General features: G+C 40.5%; 1 protein-coding gene across 2 annotated transcripts in view; it reads left to right on the forward strand.

The window, feature by feature from the left end:
• UGGT2 (UDP-glucose glycoprotein glucosyltransferase 2) overlaps positions 1 to 25,461 on the forward strand; it is a 264,459-nt gene that overhangs the window by 130,154 nt on the left and 108,844 nt on the right. For both annotated transcript variants that reach the window (XM_075532610.1, XM_075532611.1), the window contains 5 exons: positions 6,485 to 6,649; positions 6,976 to 7,099; positions 7,194 to 7,292; positions 12,757 to 12,851; positions 23,291 to 23,497. In XM_075532610.1, the coding sequence (XP_075388725.1) occupies positions 6,485 to 6,649; positions 6,976 to 7,099; positions 7,194 to 7,292; positions 12,757 to 12,851; positions 23,291 to 23,497 (690 nt within the window). The remainder of the gene's footprint in view (positions 1 to 6,484; positions 6,650 to 6,975; positions 7,100 to 7,193; positions 7,293 to 12,756; positions 12,852 to 23,290; positions 23,498 to 25,461) is intronic.

Below are 25,461 nucleotides of genomic sequence, written 5' to 3' on the forward strand. Positions count from 1 at the left end.
TACATTAAGAAAACATCCCAGCCCGCTCCAGATCAGCATCCTTAAGGCCGATATTAGCCTATATATGTGATACTAGCTTATAAATTGTCTGTAATTTCCTGTTGAGACTCACACAACCACTCGCAATGATGCAGAATGCAGAGGGATCACAGGCTGGTAGGTGAAAGTCTTGTAGATCCAGTGGTGGCAGAAGCATCTCAACACTGGTTCTGAGTCTCCACCTGCCTCCTCTATAAGAAGGTGAAGCAGAGAGAGAGTGCATCCTGCCTCCAGTGAGGAAGAGAGGAAATTCTCAGAATCCTTATGAGAAGGCCACGCCCACAAGGAGGCATCATCAGACTGTGACCTGATTGACAGGCTAGATGCCACCCCTTCAAGTTGACATGAGATTATGTAGCTACCACACCTAAGTTTTTACCACTAGTCCTTAACGTATTCATACTATGTACATAGTTTATTACCTACAAATAGAGCATTTTATGTCTATCCTTCCAGCATACACTGGTAAGGATCTCTTGCACATGTTGAATTTAATAGAGTATAATGAATATTATTATCTATGGAAAAAATATTCACTCCTTTACTACTAAATATAATATTAGTGTAGATTTTTTGTATATGCTCTGTGTCAAGTTATTGTCCTCTTTTCTGAATGTGTCAAAAGATTTTTATCATGAATAGTCATTGCATTTTGTAAATTTTTTTCTGCATGAATTGTTCTAATTTTATATTGTTAAAGGGTGCTTAAATTTGGCAATACTTTTTCTAAAAAAATCATTGTATTGGGGGCTTTTAGAACAATCCATACATAAATTTTGTTAATCACATTTGTGTCATTTTCATTTTCAAAGCATTTTCTTTCTACTTCAGTCCTTGGTATCAGCTCCTCTTTTTCCCTCCCTCCCCGACCTGTTGACCCTTATGAATTCTTGATAAATTATAAATAACTGTTATTTTCTTTTTAAAAATCATTTTATTGGGGGCTCATACAATTCTTATCATAATCTATACTTACATATATTGTGTCAAGCACATTTGTACATTTGTTGCTATCATCATTCTCAAAACATTTTCTTTCTACTCGAGCCATTGGTATCAGCTCCTCATTTCTTCCCTCTCCCTCTACGACCCTCCCTTCCTCATGAACTCTTGATCATTTATTTCATGTCTTACACTGTCCAATGTTTACCTTCACCCACTTTTCTGTTGTCCATCCCCCAGGTAGGGGGTTATATGTAGATCAGTGTGATTGGTTCCCCCTTTCTCTCCCACCTACCCCTTCTCCTCCTGGTATCTCTGCTCTCATTATTGGTCCTGAGGGGTTTATCTGTCCTGGATTCCCTGTGTTCCCAGCTCTGATCTGTAACAGTGTACATGCTCTGGTCTACATGAATTTGTAAGGGAGAATTGGGGTCATGAGAGTGGGGGGAGGAATCATTAAGGAGCTAGAGAAATGTTGGCTCATCTCTTCCCAGCAACCCTTCTGTAAGGGGATATCCAGTTGCCTACAGATGGGCTTTAATATCCCTCATCCTGGTTATTGATATTTATTCTTTCCTTTAGTTAGGTTTGCCAACAGTGTATCGATTAATCCTTTCAAAGAACCAGCTTTTTGCTACATTGAATTCCCTTCTCATTTATCTCATCCTTATTTCTTTTTTTTGCCATTAATATGATTGTCCTGTTGACTATGCTTTAATTGTTGGAGGTTTTGTGCCAGCATATCAGTCATAAGTCTCTCTCCTTTTTCATGTGTGCATTTATTGCTATCAAACTTCCTCTGATAATGGCTTTTGCTGCGTCTCAAAATTTTGAGTACGTTGCATTCTCATTCCCATTGGTTTCTATAAATATCCCAATTTTGTCTCTGGTCTAAGCCAGTACCCACTCGTTTTGCAGAAATATTCATTCATCTTCCAATTGTTTGCCCTTGTTTTCTTAATCTTCCTTTTGTTGATTTCCATCCAGTGCTATAGTGGTCTGAGAGGGAAGTCTGAGTGACCTTTTTGTGTTGGAATTTCCACAGGCTTGACTTGTGTTCATGCATGTGGTCTTTCTTTGAGTGTGTGTCATGTGGACTTGAAAAGAACGTGAATTTATGTGTTTGGGGGTGGTGGGTTGTGGAGAGCTCTGAAAATGCCTATCCCTTCAGGTCTCCTAATTGTAGTTTAGTTCTGTAGCTTCCTTGGTAAACTTCTTTTCTTGTGATCTGTCTTTCTCCTAGAGTGTCACTTTAAGGTCACCTACGGTAATTGTTGAGCCTGTGATTTTGTTTTCCATCTATTGGAGTGCTTGATTGATTTCATCGGTATCTCATTGGGTGCATATATATTTATTATGCTCACTGGTTCTTATTCTTCTGATCCCTGAGCATTATATATATAGTGCCCCCTCCTTATCTCTTGTTATGACATACACCTTGAGATCAAGTTTGTCAGAGATTAGGATTGCAGCCCCTGCTATTCTTGAATTGCCATTTGCTTTGTATGTCTTTTCCCCAGCCTTTGATCCTCAGCCTATTTTTGTCTATGAGCCTGAGATGTGTCTGCTGTAGGCAGCATATGGATGTGTTGTGTTTTCTAAGCCAATCTGCTAGTAGTCTGTCTTTTAATGGACAAGTTCAGTCCATTGATACTCGGTTTTACATACACTTGTGAACTCTGTCATGTCATCTTCTACCTCTTGTGTTTTCTGTTTTCCTACCTCCCTTTTTATCAGTGCACTGTGCATGTGTGCGAAGGGTTCATTCTTGCCTTCTTTTCGCAGTTTTGCCAGTGTTATCTCAGGGGCTGTTTTCGATGTGTCACCCTCTGGGTGCAGTTACTTTGTGTGGTGGTCTCCTGTTTGTGCTTGGTAGGTGGCGGTCTTCTAATCAAATTAGGTAGGCAAGAAATATTTTGCAGAGCTGGGTTTCTTTTATCGTATTCTTTGAGTTGTTCCTTGTCCGGGAAGTTCTAATTCCCTGTCTATCTTGATAGATAATCTGGCTGAGTAGAGGATTCTTGGTTCTGTATTGTTTCTTTTCATTTTTCATTTACTTCTCTCTTCTGCATGGTGTTTGCTGATAAGGCCACGCATATTCCTGTTTGGGTACCTTTATAAGTGACAGCCTTTTTCCTCCTGTTGCTCTTATCATTTTCTTTTTTCATCAACGTTGGATAGTTTAACTATTATATGCCTTGGCAAGTTCTTCCTGGGATTCAGTCTAGCTGGCATGTTCTTGCTGCTTCTCGAATGATTGTCTGATTCTCATTCATTGAGCTGGGGAAGTTTTTCTCTAGGAATTCTCTCTCCATTTTTGCCATTGACTTCTTTGTTGTGTCTTGTTCTGGTAATCCAATTATTCTAAAGTTGGTCCTCTTCAGACATTGTTCTCGAGTTTTCTTCAGCTTCTCTGATTATCTTGTTTGACTGTCTTTCCCTGTTGTTGAAGTCTGCCTGGTTGTCCTCACGGGCACTGGTACAGTTATCTGCTTATTCTAGGCTTTTGGTGAAGTCTGCTAACTTGTTATTTGCATTTGTTACCTCTTCTCTTAACTCTTGTATTTCTTTTTGGTGTAGAGCCTTTATCTCATCTATCATTTCATCCCTTTGCTGTATTGCTTCTATCATATCCTGTAAGACTCCAAGCAGCATTCTGAAGACTTTTTCCTGTGGTAGATCAACTTCTGCTTCTTCATTGAATTTTGTTTCTCCTGGTTGTTGTTGTTTGGTTGAGGTTGTTGTGACTGGTTGCTATCGGTGTGTCGTTTTGGAGGAGTTCAGTGTCATATTACAGGGAGTCAAAAAGCCATGGGCTCACTCTTTTGGAGGTTGGTAGGAATGCTTCTGCAGACTGAGTGTAGCTGACTGCACTAGGGGGTCATGTTACCATTTTGACCCACTGGGTTTCCCTCTCATCCTAGCCTATTGGGATTCCGTTGTTTGGAAGATGGGTTGGGTGGCCCTGTAAAGCATCAGGCCCCACGGTCAGACTCTGCCTTGTCATCAGACTTACACTTGCATCATCTTTGAACACTCAGTCTTGCATAGGAGTCCATTTTCAGCCATGGAAGCCACATTCGCACGCCTGACGGACTCCAGTTGCCATGGCAGAGGCTGCAGTTCTAGATGCATGTGGGTCTGGGCGTAGGAGCATGAGATGCTGGGTAGGGATCGGGGGTTGGTGCTGGGGAGTCCAACTGCGGTTAGAGACACCACGGCCAGGTATTGGGGAGGGCCCAACTGCAGCTGTCAGCTCCACACGCAGATGGCTGGAGAGCACTGGGCACAGTGGGAGAAGCCACGCTCTTGTGTTGGGAATGCTCCGGGCACAGTATGAGGAGGCCCTGCTCTGAAGGTCGCAGCAGAGACAGCAGTCAGTGGACAGAGTGAGTCCTGGGCGTGGCAAGGAAAGCCACATGCAAACAGCAACTGTTTGGGGAGTCAAACCAGAGCTGCAAGAGCCTTCACTGAGCAACTGGTGAGCTTGGGGCGCAGCAGCCAAGGTGCAGGTGGACAACTGGGTGGTTGTGATGGTGTGATCCACAGCAGCACAAATCACACAGGCTGGGGCAGCCCTTGCACCAGGGAGCTGGTCCCCAGGACTCTACAGCAGGTGTAGTTGAGGGGGTGAAAGTTGGTTACCAATTTGAGGAAGCACTCTGGTGTGTCAGGGAGATTAACCAACAGCCTTGGATCTCCCACTGGACCTCCTAATCATCCTACTCAATGATCTTCACGGAGCTCCCAGTATGGGGGTGCCTATCTGGTCGCCATCTTGCTGGAAGTCACCATCAATATTTTTCTACATTTGATTACGATATCATCTTTTCCCTTCTGTATTGTTATGTGATGACTCAGATTAATTGGTTTTCAAACATTAAATCACTTGTTATAAACTGGATAAAATTTCCTTAGTTATGATGTGTTCTATTTTTTACATATTGCTAAATTCAGTTTGCTAATAAATTATTAAGGGTTTTTGCATCTTATTTCATGAGGAATATTTTTAAATTTTATTTACATCATAATAATGTGAAGATACAATATAAATGAGTTCGGAAGTATATATTTCCCCTTTCTAAATGTATTATTAGAGAATTTGTATTATCTCCTCCTTAAAAAGTAGAATTTGCCAGGGAATGTACCTGGATCTTTAGTCTTCTTTATGGGAGATTTTTTATTGCAATTAAATTCTTTCTTTACTACAGGGCTATAGCAATTCTCTATTTCTTGTTATATTGGCTTCTTTCAAGAAATTTATATTTCATTGAGATCATCAAATTTATTGGCATAGATTTAGTAACACAATTACTGTTTTTTATGTGCACAAGATTTGCAGCAATATATACACTTTACTGCTATTGGTAAAATGAGGATAAGATCTATTTCCTTTTTTATGTACACATTTTTACACATTTACCATTTCTGTAGCCGGCATTCCTTTTATGGATCCAAGTTTCCACCTGGTGCTTTTATTTTTCCTTTTTATAATGTTTCTTATATTGTAGCTTTTCTAGTAGTGAGTTTTCTCAGCTCGTGTTTTGTCAGGGGGAAGGGGGAGGCTGCTTTATTTTCATTTTTACATGTTGTAATATTCTTTAACTCGGCATCTTTTCCCTATTTTAGCTCTTTAAGATGATCGCCAATTGTCAAGTGTCTTGCCAAATTTCTGACAAGAAATACATGTTACTTTACTTTTGTACTTTATATAACCCCCTCTCTACCGCTTACCCCATCTGCTTTGGGGATATTCCTTTTTTAATTGTTACATCTCTTTTGTTTAATTTGATAGTTTATTTGGCCATGTCTGTATGTTCCTCAATATTTTATTCTTCTCTGTTTGTCAGCTCTGACCGTGGGATTTTTATAACGCTGGTGGCACGTGGTTTCCTGTTTTGCTGCTAACCACAATGCCAGCAGTTTGAAACCACTAGTCCCTCCTCAGGAGAAAGATGTGGCTTTCTACTCTTGTCTCAGAAACCCTCCTGGTATATAGGGTCACTATGAGTTGGAAGTGACTCAAGTGCAGTGAGCTTGTTGGTTGTTTGTTTTTGTATTTCAGAGTTTTAAAAATACTTTTACTTTATTGCAGTTAGCAACCTAATGCTAAACTTTGTGCACCTTAAGGACTCCTTATGTAAATGAGGTATTTCCATTTAAATAACATGTGGAAACCCCCTCAACTCATTCACTGCCATCAGGCTAATACCAACTTGTAGGAACCATATAGGAATGGGTAGAAGTGCTCCTGTGAGTTTCTGAGGCTGCAACTCTTTAAGAGCCTCATCTTTCTCCCGCTGAGCAACTGGTGGTTTGAAACTGCTGACCTTGTGGCTAGCAGCCAAACAAATATCCACTATACCACCATGGCTCCCTAATATGTGGAAAGGATGGGTAAAATTAATAAGTTGAATTTTTAATAGCATATTAAAAATTGGAAGTTCTCATGTATTTCTTTTTTATACAATCCATTTAACTCTGATAATTTTTAACTGAATAGGTGGGAGCAAGCTTTTATAAGATGACTGGTCTGGGTCCTTTGCCTCAAGCTCTTTATAATGGTCAGCCCTTCAAACATGATGAGATGGATTTTAAGAATCTAGAAATGGCAGTTTTTCACAGAATGATGGATACATGTGTATATTTACAAAAAGAAGTTTTTATGGTAAGTAAACTTAATAAAAAATATACAATGAATAATGTTTGTAAGTGATAATATATTAACAATATATTTTATAGAAAAACTAATTTAATAAAAAGTTATATTCTAATAATAAACAGTGATTTTAAAATAATGATTAGATTATCTTCTTTACATGTGCATCTAAAAATGGGCTTAATTAAGGAGAAAATTTTTTCCAGAAAATTTGTAGCAAGAATTCAGAATTACCTCTTTTCATTAGCTTATATTTTGTTAAGTATTTTCTATTAAATTTAAAAACATATATACCAATTGTCTATATTATCTAAATGATATTTTTGTTATTTCAGGGTACATTAAATGATCGAACTAATGTAATTAACTTCCTAATGGATAAAAATACTGTTGTACCCCGTATAAATTCTCGGATTTTACACATGAAACCAAAGTACCTTAATTTAGTACCTACATCAGGTAAAATAATATTTTACATACTTTTCTATCATAATTATTGAAATTGTATATTTTTAATTTAATCTTTGTTTATATTCATTGTGGGATTTTTCAGTAACTGTTGATGTTGAAGATTCTGCTACTTTCTTCTTCTTGGATTCACAAGATAAGAGTGCTGTGATTGCTGAGAACATGGATTATTTAACTCAAGAAGGTAACACGCACGCATTTTACCTATTTGTATCCCTAAGGTAATGAAAGCTTGAGTTTTTGTAATGTGCTTTCTAAAATGCTGTAATTTTTTTCTATTTTGACTAGAAAATCCTTATGTTCAACTTGAGAGTTTATTGTTTGTTAAGATTTAAGGGTTTTACTGGAAAAATGATGCACACCTAATCATATTTCTTGACAGGATTCAGTTAGGGTTATTGCTTTTTAAAAAACAAGCAATTCCATTTTCTTGTTAGAGAAAGCAGTAAAACTTTTAAAAGATTGTGTGTGTAAAATGATATAATACCTGGATAAATGTATAATATTCTGATCAAAAGAAATTCCATTTATACGGCATTTGGCTATTTTGTTTCTGTTGAGGGTCAAAAGAGAGAGGACACAATGTGTCCAAGACAAGAGCACCATGGCAATAAGGATGGCGTGTGGGCAGAGTAGTACACCGACCTAGAGGAAGGGCACACCTGCCCTGTGAGTTTCGCCTTTCTCCTGAGGAGTGGCTGGTGGTTTCGGCCTGCTGACCTGTGGTTCACAGCCACCGCAGCTCCACCACGACCCTGCATGTTTCTAAGGCGGATCTTTACAGGAAGAGGAAGCCTTGTATTTCTCCCATGGAGCTGCTGGCGAATTTGAGTTGTTCACCTTATAGTTCGCAGCCTCTCCCATGGCATCCGTTATGTCACGAGGTCTCCTTAGAGCACTCCACCTGAGTTTGCAAATGACACAGCCTTGCTTACCAAGAGCCAAAAGACCTGATGCACTTACGTATAAAGATGAGGGACTACAGATTTCAGTATGGATTAGCCCTCAATGCACAAAAGAAAATCCTCACAACTAAACGAATAGCAGCATCATGGTAAACGTAGAAACATCCAGGATCTCCTTTTACTTGGCACGGCAGCCATGGGGAAATCAAGGCCGTGCTCCAGTGGGAGATCTGCTGCCATGATTTCCGTCAAGTGCGCCGATGTCTCTTTGAGGACTGAAGGGCGGCTGGCCCCAGCCAGGATAGTTTTCATTACCTCGTTTACATGTGAAAGCTGGACGGTAAATGCAGAAAAAGGAAGTACAGTTGAAGGATTTGGATTATGATGTGGGTGAAGAATATTAAAATTACCATGGACTCTCAGGGAAAGAATCCTATCTGTCTTGGCTGGCATGCTTTTACAAAGGAGAGCCAGAATGCTGCTTAGGAGCGAGGAGGGCAAGGCTTCACCTTGTATTTGAACATGTTTCCAGGGGGATAACATCAGTCGGTGCAGAAGGATGTAGTGCTTGGTATAACAGAGGTCAGGGAAAATAAGACCCTTGTGGAGATGGATTGACACGGTGGCTACAGCAGTGAGCTCAGGCACACCAACAATTGTGAGGACCCTGCAGAACCAAGCACTGTCTCACTCTATTATATATGGAATCACTCTGTGTCAGAAGCCACCTAACATGTTAATATCCTGAAGGGCCGGTTTTTCTCTAGGTTACCACTATTAATTCAGGTGCTATAGGCTGAAGCTCAATAAAATTAAGTGCATTTAACTACAACTTCAAATTTTCTCCCTAAGCATTCCAAATTTTCTAAAAGACATTTTGAAATAATGAAACCATATCAAAGGAGGTATTGTTTTCCATCTTCTGATAAACCTGATTGTATTCCCTTTTACGTGTATGTGAATACTATATTAGTCTCTCACACTGCTCCAACACAAACATGGTGGTTTGACACAATGGAGATTTATGTTCTCCCACTTTTGAGGACTAGTAATTGGAAATTGATGTGTAAGTAAAGTCCTGTTCCTTCAGAAGCCTCTGAGGAACAGTTCTTACTTGCCTTGTCCGGCTTATGGTAGTTCTTGTGTGGCTTGGCTTGTGGCAACAGACTTTGCCTCCATGGTTACACGGCGTTCTTCCTGAGTCACACTGTTCTCTCCTCTTACAGTGATGCCCGCCTTGGAAGTCAGAGCCCACTCTAAACCCTAGAGGAGCCCTTATGACTCTGCAGGCTACCTGTTGGCTTCTTCCCACAAGGTCAATGGGAGAAAGTTGAGGCTTTCTAATCCCATAAACAGTCTCAGAAACCAAAATACTCTTCTCTGTCCTCTAGGGTCACTGTGAGCTGGAACTGACTTGATGGCAGTTGGTTTGATTTTCTCTACACCTAGGACGATTTCATCCCTAGAGCCCTAACTATTTAGACCTGCCAAAGCACTGTTTCTCAATAAGATCATGTTTAGTGATGTCCCACAAATGTGGCATTTAGGGATTATCCTTTCCTTTTAGTAGCTAAGTACATGAATAACTTATATACATTGCACTACTCTTTTTAATATATTAAACCATTTATTTGTATGGTATGTGCATTATCAATAAAACTGTTAAAATAAGATAAAAATAACATAATGATTTATAGTCTTCTAGCATTGATTTTACTAATTTTTTATTGTGCTAAAGATATACACAACCCAACATCTACCAACAAAACTGTCATAAAAACAACTGAATGACCTTGATTACATTTTTAGTATTGTGTCATCATTATAACTTGTCCTCATCTAAAACATTCCACTACTATTAACATAAACTCCATGCTCCCTGTGTTAGTCCGGGTAGACTAGCGAAACAAATCCATAGAAACTCAAATGTGTATAAGAGAGTTTTACATAAGGGTAATTGTACATTAAGAAAGCTTCCTAACCCAGTCCAGTCCAAGCCCATACCAATATTAGCCCATACGTCCAATACCAATGTATAAAGTCCTCTTCAGACTCACGCAACACCGGCAATGATGCCGAATGTAGGACAATCACAGGCCAGTGGGTAGAAAGACTTTGGATCTAGGGATCTTGTAAGCATCTCAGCGCTGATGGGAGTCTCCATATGGCTTCACCAGCTTCCAGGGCTACATCAGGGTAGGTCCATGTGGCTTCTCCTCAGGGATGTCTTGCAGGGAATCACCAGAGCAAGAGAGTGTCTCCCATCTCCAAGGAGGAAAATCAGCAGTTCCCAGAATTCTCCAGAGAAGGCCATGCCCGTACAGAAGTCTCATTGGCTATATCCAGATTGACAGGCTAGACTCCACCCCTACACTCGTAATCCTCAAACTGACACCAGCTTAGGTAACTAACACACTCCCTAAACAAAAACTCCCTATTCCCTCCTCCCTCTCATTCCTTGTAATCATTAATTATCTTTGGTTCTATAGATTTCTGTCTCTTCTGTGAGTGAGAACATACAACACTTGACCTTTTACAGCAGATTTATTTCAGTCAGCATGATGTTGTCAGGGTTAAACTTCATTTCTTTTTACAGATGCAGAGTAATCCATTGTGAGTATGCACCACATTGTGTTTATCCATTCATCTGCTGATGGACATTTTGGTTGTTTCTTCCTTTTAGCTATTGTGAAAAGTGTCCCAATGAACATGATTCTTCTAGTATTTTTATATACCATTTATACTCGAGTATAAGCTGACCCAAAGCACCAAATGTTACCACAAAAACTGCATTAAAAATGTGCTGAAAAACTCAGCTTATACAGGAAGATTAATTTAAAAATAATAATTTTACTGAGGGCTCTTACAACTCTTTATCACAATCGATACATACATCAATTGTATAAGCACATTAATACATTCATTACCCTCATCATTCTCAAAACATTTGCTTTCCACATAAACCTGTGGCATCAACTCCTCATTTTCTCCCCTCCCTCCCTACTCCCCACTCCCTCATGAACCTTTGATAATTCATAAATTATTATTATTTTGTCATACCTTACACTGTCCGAAGTCTCCCTTCACCCACTTTTCTGTTGTCCATCCCCCACGAAGGAGGTGATATGTAGATCTTTTTAATCAGTTTCCCCTTTATACCCCTCCCTCTCTCTCCCCTCCCATTATCGCCGCTCTCACCACTGGTCCTGAAGGGATCATCCGCCCTGGATTCCCTGTGTTTCCAGTTCCTATCTGTACCAGTGTACATCCTCTGGTCTAGCCAGATTTGTAAGGTAGAATTGGGGTCATGATAGTGGGGAGAGGGGGGAAGCGGGAGGAAGCATTTAGGAATTAGAGGAAACTTGTATGTTTCATCCTTGCTACACTGCACCCTGAGTGGCTGACCTTCTCCCAGTGACCCTTCTTCTGTAAGGGATGTCCAGTTTTCTACAGGTGGGCTTTGGGTTCCCACTCTGCACTCCCCCTCATTCACAACGGTAGGATTTTTTGTTCTTTGATGCCTGATGCCTGAGCCCTTCGACATCCTCATGACCACACAGGCTGGTGTGCTTGTTCCAGTGGGCTTTGTTGCTTCTAAGCTAGATGGCCGCTTGTTTACATTCAAGTCTTTAAGACCCTAGACACTATATCTTTTAATAGCCGGGCTCCGCCAGCTTTCTTCACATTTGCTTATTCACCCACTTTACCTTCAGCGATTGTGTTGGGAAGGTAAGCATTATGGAATGCCAGTTTAATAGAACAAAATATTCTTGCATTGAGGGAGTACTTGAGTGGCGGGCCAGTGTCCATCTGCTACCTTAATACTGCACCTATAAATATATGCACATGGATCTATTTCCCCATCCTCATATATAAATATATATTTACATATGCACATACCTTTATTTAGACCTCTGTGAATGCCTTTGCCTCCTAGCTCTTTTCTCTATTTTCTTTTACTTTCCTCTTGTCCCACTATCATGCTCAGCCTTCGTTTGGGTTTCAGTAATTCCTCTCAGTTACATTGCCCTTGATCACACCCTATCAGGCCTCCTACTTCCTCCTGACCGCCAAATCGGATCACTTGTTGCTCCCTTGTCCCTTGGGTTTGTTAACACTACTCAGGAAGATTAATTTTAATATGTGAGATAGTTAAGGTTTATTTTGCTAAGTTGGCCGATAAACGTGGGATTAATTGAATGGCTGAGAGATAAATGGCTCGGTTAACCTCTCCTTTCTAGTTCTTGGGTCTCTTGCTTTCTGATGGTGACCAGGGTGCAGCTGCCTTAGCCAGTTCCCTGCTTCAGCTGGCAAGGTTCACTTCCTTCAAGACATCCCTCAGGAGAAGCCACATAGACCTACCCCGATACAGCCCTGGGTGCTGGAACAGCCATGTGGAGACCCTTGCCAGATGCTTACACATTCACTGATTCAGTTTTCCTCCTGTAGTCAGCGTCATTGCATGTGTTTTGTGAAATGCAGGAAGATTTTGTAGATCAGGGTCGGATATATGGGTTAATGTTGGACTTATGGACTTGGGCATCACTGGGTTGTGATGCTTTCTTAATGTACATTTACCCTTTATATAAAGCTTTCTTATACATATGAGTTTCTGTGGATTTGTTTCCCTAGGTTACCCAGAATAACACAATATGATATTTAGTATCTTTTTAATAATCATTCTTTCAGTTTGGTTTTTTTTTAAAGCAAACTCAATTTGACTAGAGTATTTGAAACTTTCAGATGAAGACGTAATTTCTACAGTGACTTTCTGGATTATTGCTGATTTTGATAAACCAGCTGGAAGAAAATTGCTTTTTAATGCATTAAGCCACATGGTGAGTATCTTTATAGATCAATATATGTTGGACTTCTCTCAAAGCCATCCCATAAGTCTCATCTCAAATGTAAGAAGCTTGCATATATAATTATTTGCTTGTTTAACTCTTAATTGCTCTATTAATTTCACTGTTTTCAAACATTCCATTAATACTATATCTTTATTGTTAAAATGTTAAAATTTTATTCTATCCGTTTATGAGTTGGTAAACATTTAGCAATAATTTTTTGAGGTCGGACATACTGTCAGCATTTAATACCTGAATATTTTTATTGTTCTTGCTCTCACATTCTTGAGTCAGACTTTGTTTTCCCTTGAAATGGAGTAGAAATTGCTTCTTTAATCATTTGTTGTTTATTATTTTAGAGTAGCAATCTGAATTATATGTTAAGAATTTTTCCTTGAAAATAGAATGTTTCTACATGCTAGCAGTTTTGGAAATATACCCATATACAACCTTCACATTTGCAGTAATTTTTCTTTAATTTCATATCTATAATCTTTTCTTTAAAATATATTTTAATTGCTTGTATGTTGAGTAGATCTTTCCTGTCATTGATGCTTGTTTGTCTTTGTTTCGTCTTTTTCCTCCCTTTCCTCCACATTTTTGAAATAGAAATGGAAATAGAAATTTGCCGACTAGCTCAAGAATCAACAAAATATGCATCAAAGCAGACAGATATTTAGACTTTGCATACCACTTGAAGTCCCTGTCTCATATTCTTTTTTGGTTTTATTTCTTTTGTTGCTGTTGTTATTAGATGTATTCAGGTTGGTTTAGCATTAGGTTGTACAACAGAACAAAACACTGCCTGGTCCTGTGCCATCCCCACAATTGTTCCTATGTTTGAGCCCATGGTTGCAGCCACTGTGTCAGTCCATCTCCTTGAGGGCCTTTTTCACTGCCTCTCTACCAAGCCTCATGTTCTTCTCCAAGGACTAGTCTCTGACAACATGTCCAATGTACGTGAGATGGAGCCTCACCATCCTTGTCTCTAAAAAGCATTCTGGCAGTACTTCTTCCAAGACAGATTTATTTGTCCTTTGGTGGTCCATGGTACTTTCAATATTCTTCACTAGTACTGTAATTCAAAGGCAGCGATTCTGTTTCAGTCGTCCTTATTCAATGTCTGGCACATCCTTTTTAGGATTTTATAACCCTTAGAAATACTAAATGCTCAAAGGCCATATAAAAGCCAATGGAACATAGCCTGTGAGCTGTATTTTGCTGACTCCTTGTTTATATCATTAATTGAACTATTTATAATATCATTTCTTATTTTATTCCTTCCAGCATAGCCCCTGGGTTATGATGATCTAACTTATGGGAACTTCTATTTGACTTTCAATGTTATGTGGTGGAGTACACAGGAAACAAAGTGATGGAAACTTTTTAAACATAACAAAAAATCTTGAGAGAATAGGTTGTTAGGTTTCGGAGCTCAAGACTGTGCTTGGTGGAAAGTTGGAGTAACAGCCCGACGATGGTCTACATCTTACTTTGATGAGTAGCGATGGGGTCTTATGTTTGTGACCAGCCTTTTACGGTACAGATATGAGTCTAGGGAAGAACAACTGAGACGAAAATTGAAAGATACATGGAAACAATTAGTCCAGTAGACTAATGCCCCATGCAAACGTCACTCTCCACAGCCCTGATAACAGAAGAAATAGGTGGTGCTGGGCCGCCCCTGCAGAGTGCTCTGAAAATGATCATTGATAAAAGGAGGCCCTAGTTGGGTAGAGACTGGTCGAAGACCTATAACTATGGCCCGAGTCATCCTTCAGATCTGGAAATGAATTCCTCCTCGTGAATCAAGTTTCAGCTAAACAAAAACACTAAGGAGGCACGCAGAATAATCGATGTTTAAGATCAAAAGGGCAGCATTTATCTAGAACAACGTTCACAAAAGTTAGGAAAAGAAGGAGAAATGGAAACAGGAAGTGGGAGAAGTGGTCATATTGTAATGATTGCAATCCATGAGATAAAGCAAGATATGTAAGTTGAATAGAAAATTGATCTGCTCTTTCTGTTAATCTTAACCAAGTTTCCCTCCAGAAATTAATTTTTTAAAGTGCCCTTACTTTCACACAGTTGAACCACTGTCTACTCACAGCTCCTCCATCACAGTCACCTTTATATGCTACATGTACAGCTTTTAAATCATCGAAAGACTTCAGTCCTTTCATTGCTCTGAAGACGAAATGAGAAGTGTATCCACCTGTCATGATTTACTTACGAATTTGACTTAAAAGTACAACCCAGGGACGGCCTATATCATATTTGGAATCTCCTTTATATCATTTTAGACCCTCTGGTGTCATAGTGGGTTACCCATTGGACTGTTAACCACAACATTAGCAGTTTGAAACCAACAGCCATTCCATGGAAGAAAGACGAGGCTTTCTGTTGGTTGGTACAGGGTCAGAAATCCACAGGGGCAGTTCTTCCTTCTGTAGCATTGCTATGAGCCAGAATGAACTCAATTGCAGTGCATTTGATTTTGCTAATATTCATTTTATTTCTTCCAACTTGTTGTTAATTACTGTGTTTATCTCCGCATGGCTCACAGTGTTTGGTTTTAGAGATTTTTTTCCTTTGGGGCATACAAAAATCAAAAGATTAGTATCATGGAAAGTGATGTAACTAACATCTATGTTTAGTAAGTGTTAGTATCTGGACTTGTTTTATCTATCTGATGGTAGAAGCCAGATAAATCATTTTAGGGTGAATTGCATAAACCAGGACATATACACTACCTAAAAATAAGGGATATTATTTTATATAACTGCATTTCCACAATTACATTATTAATACTAAATCTGTATTCAATTTGCTCTAGAAATTGACCCTTCAAAGTTGTTTCTTCTTACTCTTCTCTCTTCAAACCAGGATCTAAGACAGTTTACCACAATGCCTTTCATTAGAGTCTTGTACTGTAGGAAACACCCCCCCCCCCCTATTTTCCCACTGCCTTTCTAAAGAAACCAAGGTGGTGGTTTGGTAAACATTCTGCTTTGTGGATTTCTCCTTTTATTTACTTGTAGCTGTTTTAACTTGTTCTTCCAGCCTCTACGCTTCCTCTCAATTGGAAGTTAAGTCTATTGCATGATTAGATGCTCTTAAATATTCTTGGGAGGAAAACTTTACTGGTGATGCTGTATTTTTCATATTGCATCACATCAAGGGCCATATAATGTCAGGTTTCCTCATTTCACATTTAAAATATACAATGGTAGCTGACAAGTATCTACTGTGTAAATGTGCTTTTACCTTCTTCAAATAGAAATTATCAAGTAGTATTTTTACACTGAAGATCCTGTTCCCAGTGCTTTTGGCATCTACTGATATTGCTTGTCAAAATCAGTTGCTGTTTGGGGAGTTATAAAAGAGATGATTTTAGTTCAGTCCTTCAGTCTGCATTTACTGACTGGGAGTGATGATATAAAAGTATAAAGAAGATGAAATAAAAATCTTTAAAGGCTGAAGGAAATTTTTATTCTTTACCATTACTTTCCAATTTTCAGAGAAAGGACATGGCATAGTAGTTACCAGCAACTACTCATTTTCTCCTTTTAAGTCGGCACTCTTTTAAGTAAGGAATTTGATTCATTGTACTTGTCGGTTATATACCACATCCATTTTTATGTTTACTGTGTGTTTTTAACGTTCCTACTAATCTTTGAGCATTTCTTGCTTTAAGGTGAGAAAAATATCCCGTTCTCACTGCATATTTTCCCCCGTCCTAAAGTCATGATCTGCCATTTTTCCCCAAGGAGCTCTAATTCCATATAGTGGGAAACGTTCATTTGAAAACCAGAATTCAGCACTAAGAGTGGTTTTATTGCAGTGCCATTGCTTTTAGGTCATTTTATGGTTAAATTTAATTCTATTGTTTCCACTAAGTTTTGTTTCCTTTATAAAAACATTTCAGCCTAGCAGTTTACCTTGGAACATGGGTGAAACTCTCCATTTCTAGTGCTACAATTTTTTATTTTACTTTTTTATGGACTTTGTGTTAGAGGTTTCTATGAAAATACTTGAAAAAAAGAAGAGGTGTTAGGCCCATGTTTGCCAGCAGATACTGATCACGGAGTTGTGCAGCCATAGTCCTCCAGGTCCCACACGGCTCTGCTTCCCAGCCAGTTCAATAGTTCCCATTGCGTAGCCATACAGACCTCACAGACAGTGCTCATGCCTGTGGGGTTTATTAGAGATGTTAATAAGTTACAATTCAATAGAGATATGATCAAGATGCAGTTCTTTCCTCAAAGCACTTAGCTCTTTGCCTTGTCTGGCCACCAGCCTTTGGGCCTGGTGTCTGCTCTGCTCGGGCCATGTTACAAAGATCGTTTAAGGCTGCCAATAAGTTGAAAGGGCATGCCACTCTGCTGCAAACCTCAACCCAAAGGCACTCAACTCCTGTTCTGTGGGTCACAAACCCAAATTAGTTGCCAAGAAGCACCCTATTCCACAAGCCAGCTTCCTGCCCCAGAGTGCTCAGTTTTACTTGCTCTGTGAGCTCCACCAGCTTGTTTCTTAGCACGACTCCTGGCTCTGCTGCTGCCCTACCTCCCTACCCTACCTCCTTTGCCAAAGTCACAACTATCTCCTGAATCAAGGAGGTTCCATGTGCAGGGACCTTGGGGTCAAAAAGACAAGCACCACTCCTAGCTCTTCTCTTTTGCTGGTAGTGAGATTCTCCTTTCTGCTTCTGACTGGCTCATTTCATACTTAGCAGGATACCACTCACAGTAAACCCTGTTAATAATTACTCACAGCTGAATCATATCATCCAATTAGTTTTTTCCCCCTCCCTTCCCTAGCCAGACATACAGCTTTGGCAATTCCTGTGTCGCACATAGCATTCTCTCATTGTCCATTTGTGTGGCAGTCCCTCCCGGATCTGCCATAATGTTGAAGTAGACATTGATGTGTATATTTTTAGTCTCATGTCTATTATTTACCTTGTATTTATACAATATACCCTTTCCCAAGTGATTGGGGATCTTCTCCCTCTTATGTGTACCCACCGGAATATCCCAGAATATCTGGAATATTCTTGGCTCCCTATTCACTATAGTATATGAAAGATGAACATCTCTACAGCTAACCCCCTTTGGCATTTACCAAGCAGGCTCTTGGGAAGTATGCATTTGCCGACTTTCCCATTTTTGAAAGACCCAAGCATCATACAACCAACAAGCATTTCTATTATTTCTTTTGTCTTGTTTTATTTTTTTCAAGAGTGGTTATTTCTGAGTGTAGAAAAATAAGTATTGTGATAATTTTATCATGTAGGATATAAGACAGTTTTATTGACGGACCCTGTCCTTGGATTCCTGCTAAGTGTTCATTCCAATAGGACAATCTTGAAGTCTATGATCCAGCATGATGTTTTTAATACATAAAGGATAACTACTACCATTCATGAAAATTTCTCCCAGAGTTTTACAAAACGTATTCTTTAATATTTGTTTCTACTGACATTGCTTCTTTTGTTAATGCTTGTACAAATTCTTGGGACGCTTAAAGATAGGAAACGGTTTTATTTAGGTAGACTAAATAAAGCTAAATCTGCTTGCTTCAAAATCATGGCAGATTGTGAGGGGCTGTCATACAAAGTGAACATTGCTCCCTTGAAAAACAGGAAGACTCTCTTCCTCTTTTCATGTGTCCATTTAGCACTATCAAACTTTTTAATAACTGCTTTCTTTTGTTGTGTCCCAAAGGTTTGGATACATTGTATTCACACACTCATTGGTTTCTAAAAACTTCCTAATTTCATCTCTACTCTGGGTCATTACCTACTCATTTTGAAGAGGATTCATCCTTCAATTGTTTGCCCTTGTTTTCTTGACCATCCTTTTGTTGATTTCTAGCCTTACGGTATAGTGTCCAAGAGGAAAGTCTGAATGATCTCTATGTGTTTCAATTTACTTAAGCTCGATTTGTGTCCCAGCATATGGTCTCTTTTCAAATGTGTGCTATGGGCACTTAAAGAGAGTGTGATTTTTTGTGTGTGTGTATTTGGGTGGAGAGCTCTGAAAATGTCTTAACAGGTTGATTCTCTTAATTGTATTGTTTAGTTCTGTAGCCTCCATGCTAAGCTTCTTTCCCAGTGATCTTTCCTGGAGAGCGGTTTATTAAAGTCACCTACTATGATTGTTGAGCCTGTGATTTCTTTTTCATCTTCTGGTGCGTTTGATTCATGAATTACGTGGGTCTCTCATTGGGCGTTTGTATTTATTATGATCACTGACTCTTGGGCATCCTCTGCTGACCCCTTGAGCATTATGGAGTTCCCCTCCTTATCTCTTGGTATGACATGCACCTAGAGATCAATTTTGCCAAAGATTATGATTGCGACCCCTACTCTTTTTGAACTGCCATTTGCTTGGTATTTTTCACCAGCCTTTAATTTTCAGCTTATTTTTGTCTGCGAGCTTGACGTGTCTCTTGTAGATAACAAATTGATGGGTTATGTTTTCTTAGCCAATCTTCTAGATTTTGTCTTTTTATTGGTGAGTTCAGACTACTGTGATTCTGAGTTACTGCATTCATCTGTGGAATCTTGACATCGCATACCTTTGTGTTGGGTGTTTTCCTCCCTCCCTCCTTATCAGTGCATTTTGTTTGTGTAAGGGGGCTTCCTTGTTGCCTTCTTTTTACCATTGAGCCAGTGTCATCTTGGGGGCTGTTTTTGGTGTGTTGACTTGTGGATGAAGTTGCTCTATGTTGGCCTATTATTTGTGTTTGATGAAGGTTGTTCTTCTGACCACAGTGGGTGGGTAAGAATTTTTTTTGTAGAGCTAGGTTTCTTTTAAAGTATATTTGAGTTTTTCCTTTTCCATAAATACTTCTTCATCTCTTTTGGTGATAGTTTAGTGGCGTAGAGGATTCATGGGTTGGCTTTGTTCTTTTTCAACTTTTGGAAGATGTTACTCCACTCTCTCCTCCTCTTCATATTTGCAGATAAATCTGAGCTTGTTCTTATCTGAATACTTTTCTAGGTGACTAGCCTTTTTTCCCTAGCTGCTCTTAGGATTGTATCCTTTTCCTCAAATTGGGTAGGTTAGCTACTATATGCCTTGGTGAATTCTTCCTGGGCTTCAGTCTATTTGGTGTCCTCTTTGCTTACTGAATGGTTTCCTTATTAACCATTCTTTAAGTTGGAGAAGTTTTCTTCCAGGAATTCCCTTACTATTTTTGCAGTTGACATTTTTGTTGTGTCTTGTCCCAGTAGTCCACTTATTCCAAAGTCGTTCCTCTTCATAGCAGCAGACATTGACCTCAAGTTTTTGTCTGCTTCTTTAATTACCTGGTTTGACCCTCCTATTTGTTGAAGTCTGCCTGGTTATCTTTGAGGTTGCTGGTCTGGTTCTCTGTTTCTTCTAGTCTGTGGTGAGGTCTGTTAACTTGTTATTTGCTTCTGTTACCTTGTCCCTTAACTCTTGTATGTCCCTTTGTTTTGTGGCGTTTATTTCCATTTTCCTTTCCCATTTCCCAGGAGTCAAAGGGCCTTGGGCTTTTTTCGGAGGGACTGGTAGGAATTCTTCTCTGGACTGCCTGTAGCCAATGGAGCTGGGGTGTTGGGATACTGCTTTGTCTCACTGGGGTATCACTCACTCCCTGGCCCCCGGGATTCCCTTTTTGGAGGGCAAGTTGCATGGCCTTCTGAGGGAACGTGGGTCATACTGTTGTGGGCTGTGAGTAGTGCTGTGTAGGCTAATTGGGTGAGTGGCTGCAGTGATTTTGGTAGCCAGCAACAGCAGGAGACCTCGGAAGGTGGGTTGAAGCCAGCAGCAGTAGGCAAACTGCGGCATTGAGCCAGAGCAGACTGATGGTGTAGCCGTGAGTCTGGTCTTGGCTGGGAGAGGAGCCGCAGTGCTGGGCTGGGTGACAGGAGCCGTGGGGCCAGGACTGGTCAACAGGTTAGCACTGGGGTCAGGGCTATCTGTTGTGGGGCTTCTGGCTGCGGGGTAGGCCTATGGAAGGGCCTTGGGGCCTGGTCAGCCTGGCGTGGATAGCCATGGAGCCAGTGCGATCTTGCTTAGGGGCTGCGGTCCTGAAGTTAGCCTACCAGTTGAGCCAGAGTACAGGTGCAGTCCTGCAGGGGAGCTGCAGGGCTGTGGGTGGCATGGCAGAGACGACGCTAGGCTAGAGGCAGCGTGACATGAAAGCCACGGGGTTAAGGCAGCCCTGTGGAGGAGCTGCAGGGTTAAGGGCAGCCTATCAGAGGAGCTGCGGGTCTGAAGCAGCCTGGTTGGAAGCCAAGAGTTGGGATGTTCCCAAGAAGCAGCCATGGGAACAAGGTCAGCCCGGTGGGGGTGTCATGGGTATGGGAGTGGTCCCTGATGGAAGGACCATGCACTGAAGACATTTTGATTCAGACTGTGGCATCAGGCACTGCAGTCAGACTCAGCAGAGGAATCTGGCCATGGCAATGTGAGCTGCAGCCTGAAGGTTAATTGGGCTCTGGGTACGGGAGTGCAAGGTGCAGGGTGCCGGTGTGGAGGGGTCCTATTGTATCTGGGGTGCCATGGGTGGACAGCTTCAGGTTGCCAGGCAAAGCAGGAGACACCATATACAGGTGGCGGGAAGGCCACTGTCAGACAGCAGGAGGGTGCCTGGCATGGCGGAGAAAGCCATGCCTACAGAGGGCTCTGGATACAGAGGGGAAAAGCTGTGTTAGGTGGGGGGGTTGGGGGTGTTTGCCGGGCACTATGGCTGCAGCTGCTGTTGGACAGCAGGAGGGTCCCAGCTACAGCAGGGAAAGAAGCCACGAGTGGACAGCAGCGGTATGAAGGTCAAGCCACAGCTGCAAAAGCCAATATTGGGTGGCTGGTGCGCTCTGGGCACAGTGTCCAAGCTGTGGGTGCATGGCTGGTGGGTGCGGGCTGCAGTGGGATCCACAGCAGTGCAGGCAGTGCTGGCCGGTTAGCCTTTGCACCAGGCCACAGGACTCCAGGGCTCCAGAGCAGGTGCAGCGGTGAAGGTTGATTCCCGGTTCAGAGAAGAGCTCCGGATTGTCACGGACACTAACTGTCAGACCCAGATCCCCAGTAGCCTCACTTGCCTCATTTCCCAGGCAGGGTGTGGGATTCTAGCTAAGACTGGTCAAGGTCACTAGGTGGTTCTATCTGGCAGACATGTTTTCCCTGGTCAACATAAAAATTTCATGAGGCTATGAAATAATGGTTTTCCTAAGATATTTTTGATAGGATTAAATGTTAGTACAACTACTTAGAATATCTGGTTTCAACTACTTAGACTATCTGGTTAACATTTTCTAGAGTTAGAGATGTTCATAATCTAGTCTTAGAATCTAAACTGAATAAAGCTAATATATATACAGGGTCAATAGAATGATAAAAAAAGATCAATTATACCATGGCATTTTGAACAGTATCAGAAATAAATCAGCTACAACCAATGAACAACATGGATAGATCTCACAACTATTATTTTGAGTGGAGGAGGGGGAAGAGCTTGAAGGAAAACAGAGTGTATGATTCCATTGATGTAAAATCTAAAAATAGAGTAAATGTAAGGAAGATAGATGGTAAACTATAAATAAGTCCAAGGAAATTGCTACCATATAAGTTAGTGCAATGATTGTCTTTAGATAGTTGGAAGAGTGTCACAATGGAAAGATACAAAACTGTTGTAAGCAGATCGCTGAATAAACAAAATGAGCAGAGATCAAGTATCATTTAAGAGGTTTATTGGGTCCAAACCCCAACTCAGTGCTAAGGGACCACACCAGACTCTGTCCAGTGCCGGACGTGGACCCCAAGCTTCAACTGGGAACATGCTTTTATAGGCATACAGTTTATTGGGTCACACAGAAAGAAGGCAGAACTTTGCATTTTCCTGTAGCTTGCACCAACATGTGGTTTTTCTAAGAAGCTGCAGGGTACAGAAGAGGAACATTTTGCAGTTAAGTGGCCCTTTACACAAGCTTGGTTGGGATCATCATGTTTTCTTCTGTTCTTATTGCAAACCTAGGACAAGTTCAACTTATTAGCCAGAACCATTTGAACCTCCTTGTTTATTCCTTATCACCTTCCTCATCACAAAAATAAAGGGTATCTGGGGTTACTGGCCATGTTCTTTTCTGGACCTGGGTGGTAATTTATTGGTTTTCCCAGGATAATCATTCACAGAGTTTTATATTTTCAGTTTGTGTCATGGGGCGGTGGGGGGGGATGATGTTATGTTTTTCACACGGAAAGAAGTCACCAACGTTAAACTGTTGCCCTACAAGGGAAGTGGATGTAAAAAGGGAGCAATTAGAGTAACGTGATTGGTTGGTTCGGATGTCAGTGATGTAGAAGACACAAAGACTCGTGAGAAATGGTATTTGGTAATGGGAACACTTAACTAGCACGTAAGAGACTGGTCCCTTAACTTCTAAACGTTGTGCTTTGCAGAGAACAAGTGTTCATAGTCGGCTGGGAGTTATTTATAACCCTTCATCAAAAGTAACTGAAGAAAACACCGCTATTTCTCGAGGGATTTTGACAGCTTTTCTTACACAGCAAAGCAGGTATTTGAGGAGCTTTCTCGGGATGCTGGCCAAGGAGGAAACTGCTACAGCTATTTACTCTGGTGATAAAATTAAAAGATTCCTTACAGAGGTCAGTAGCTATTCATTTGAAATGATATGTATGTACATGTATTTTTTAAATGATAATTTCATACATTTTGAAGTATTGTTACTGAAAGACATCCTTATGTAACTAGAGTCCCTTTGACATAATCAGCATTCCTTTCCCAGTGTGTAGAGTTAAATATTAAACAATGATTCCTGAGTGCATGTTGACAGCATTCCAGGTTGGGCATGTACTTAGGGGATTGCTTGGGAATTAAGGTATTTTGCTGAAGGGGTCAACTACACTGGGAATCCTAAAGGCAGAAGAATAATTTCTGGACTGAGGAAAAGATAATGTCCATCAAAAAGAAAAAAGTGAAGCAAAATAAGAACAAAGCTGTTAGATAGGCAACAATGTCGGGCTTACTAAATTGGTTTTAAATCAGAAATAGTTTGTCCAGTGAAAAGGCAGAATGTATGGGTGGAGATGCATGATTCATTTATCTAGTGGTAACAAGAGGAAGTATTTATCTAATAATTGCTTTAATTTTTAAATGGTATTGGCATATGATTCACACACGATACAGTTCAGTAGTTCAGTCTTGTACAATCATCACTACAATCAATTTTATGACTTTATTAAATTCATTATTGTACTCGCTGTGAAATTAAGATTTTAAAGGTTTCCCAGCATTTTCATGAGGTTTTAAAGATAAGCAAGGTGTAATATTGTCCAATACTAACCTAATAGCCTCGGATGATTACACTTAGGTTAACTAAAATTGATGTAAATTTTTTATTCGAGTGTTCACTTGCTGGGGCTGCGACTCTGCAAAGACCTCAGCAGAGAATACTGTCATTACAGCACTGCTAGGGTCTTCACGATCCATATAGATATATAGATATCCATTGTATAAAGCACATTTGTATGTTTGTTGCCCTCGTCATTTTCAAAATTTTTGCTCTCCACATAAGCCCCTGGCATCAGCTCCATATTTCTCCCCTCCTGCCCCACTCCCTTCTCCCTCATGAATCCTTGATAATTTATAACTTATTATTTTGTCATGTCTTACACTTTCTAACATCTTCCTTGACCCACTTCTCTGTTATGCGTCCCCCAGGGAGGAGGTTATATGTAGATCCTTATTATTGGTTCCCCCTTTCTACCTCACCCTTTTTCCACCCTCTCAGTATCCCCACTCTCAGCTCTGGTCCTGAAGGGGTCATCTGTCCTTGATTCCCTGTTTGTCCAATTCCTATCTGTACCAGTGTATATCCTCTAGTCCAACCGGATTTGTAAGGTAGACTTGGGATCATGATAGTTGGGAGGTGGGGCGGGGTGGAAGCACTTAGGAACTAGAGGAAAAGTTGTATGTTTCATCATTGCTACACTGCACCCTGACTGGTTCGTCTCCTCCCTTCACCCCCCTCTTTAACGGGATGTCCGGTTGCCTACAGATGGGCCTTGGCTCCCCAAACTGTACTTCCCCTCATTCACAATGATTTGATTTTTTTGTTCTTTGATGCCTGATACCTGATCACATTGACACCTGGTGATCACACAGGCTGGTGTGCTTCTTCCATGTGGGCTTTGTTGCTTCTGAGCTAGATGGAAGCTTGTTTATCTTCAAGCCTTTAAGACCCCAGATGCTATATCTTTTGATAGCCAGACTCCATCAGCTTTCTTCACATTTGCTTATGTACCCACTTTGCCTTCAGCAATCGTGTCGAAGGAGAGCATCATGGAATACCAGTTTAATAGAATAAAATATTCTTGCATTCAGGGAGTGCTTAAGTGGAGGCCCAGTGTCTACCTGCGATCTTAATACTAAACCTATAAATATATGCACATACATCCATTTCCCATCCTCATATATAAATATATTTACATATTAATATGCCTTCATTTAGACCTCAATAAATGCCCTTTGCCTCCTAGTTCCTTCCTCTATTTCTTTTTTACCTTCCTCCTGTCCCACTATGGTGCTCAACCTTCATTTGGGTTTCAGC

The sequence above is a fragment of the Tenrec ecaudatus genome, chromosome 15 (assembly GCF_050624435.1).
Source record: "Tenrec ecaudatus isolate mTenEca1 chromosome 15, mTenEca1.hap1, whole genome shotgun sequence".
Lineage (NCBI taxonomy): Eukaryota > Metazoa > Chordata > Mammalia > Afrosoricida > Tenrecidae > Tenrec > Tenrec ecaudatus.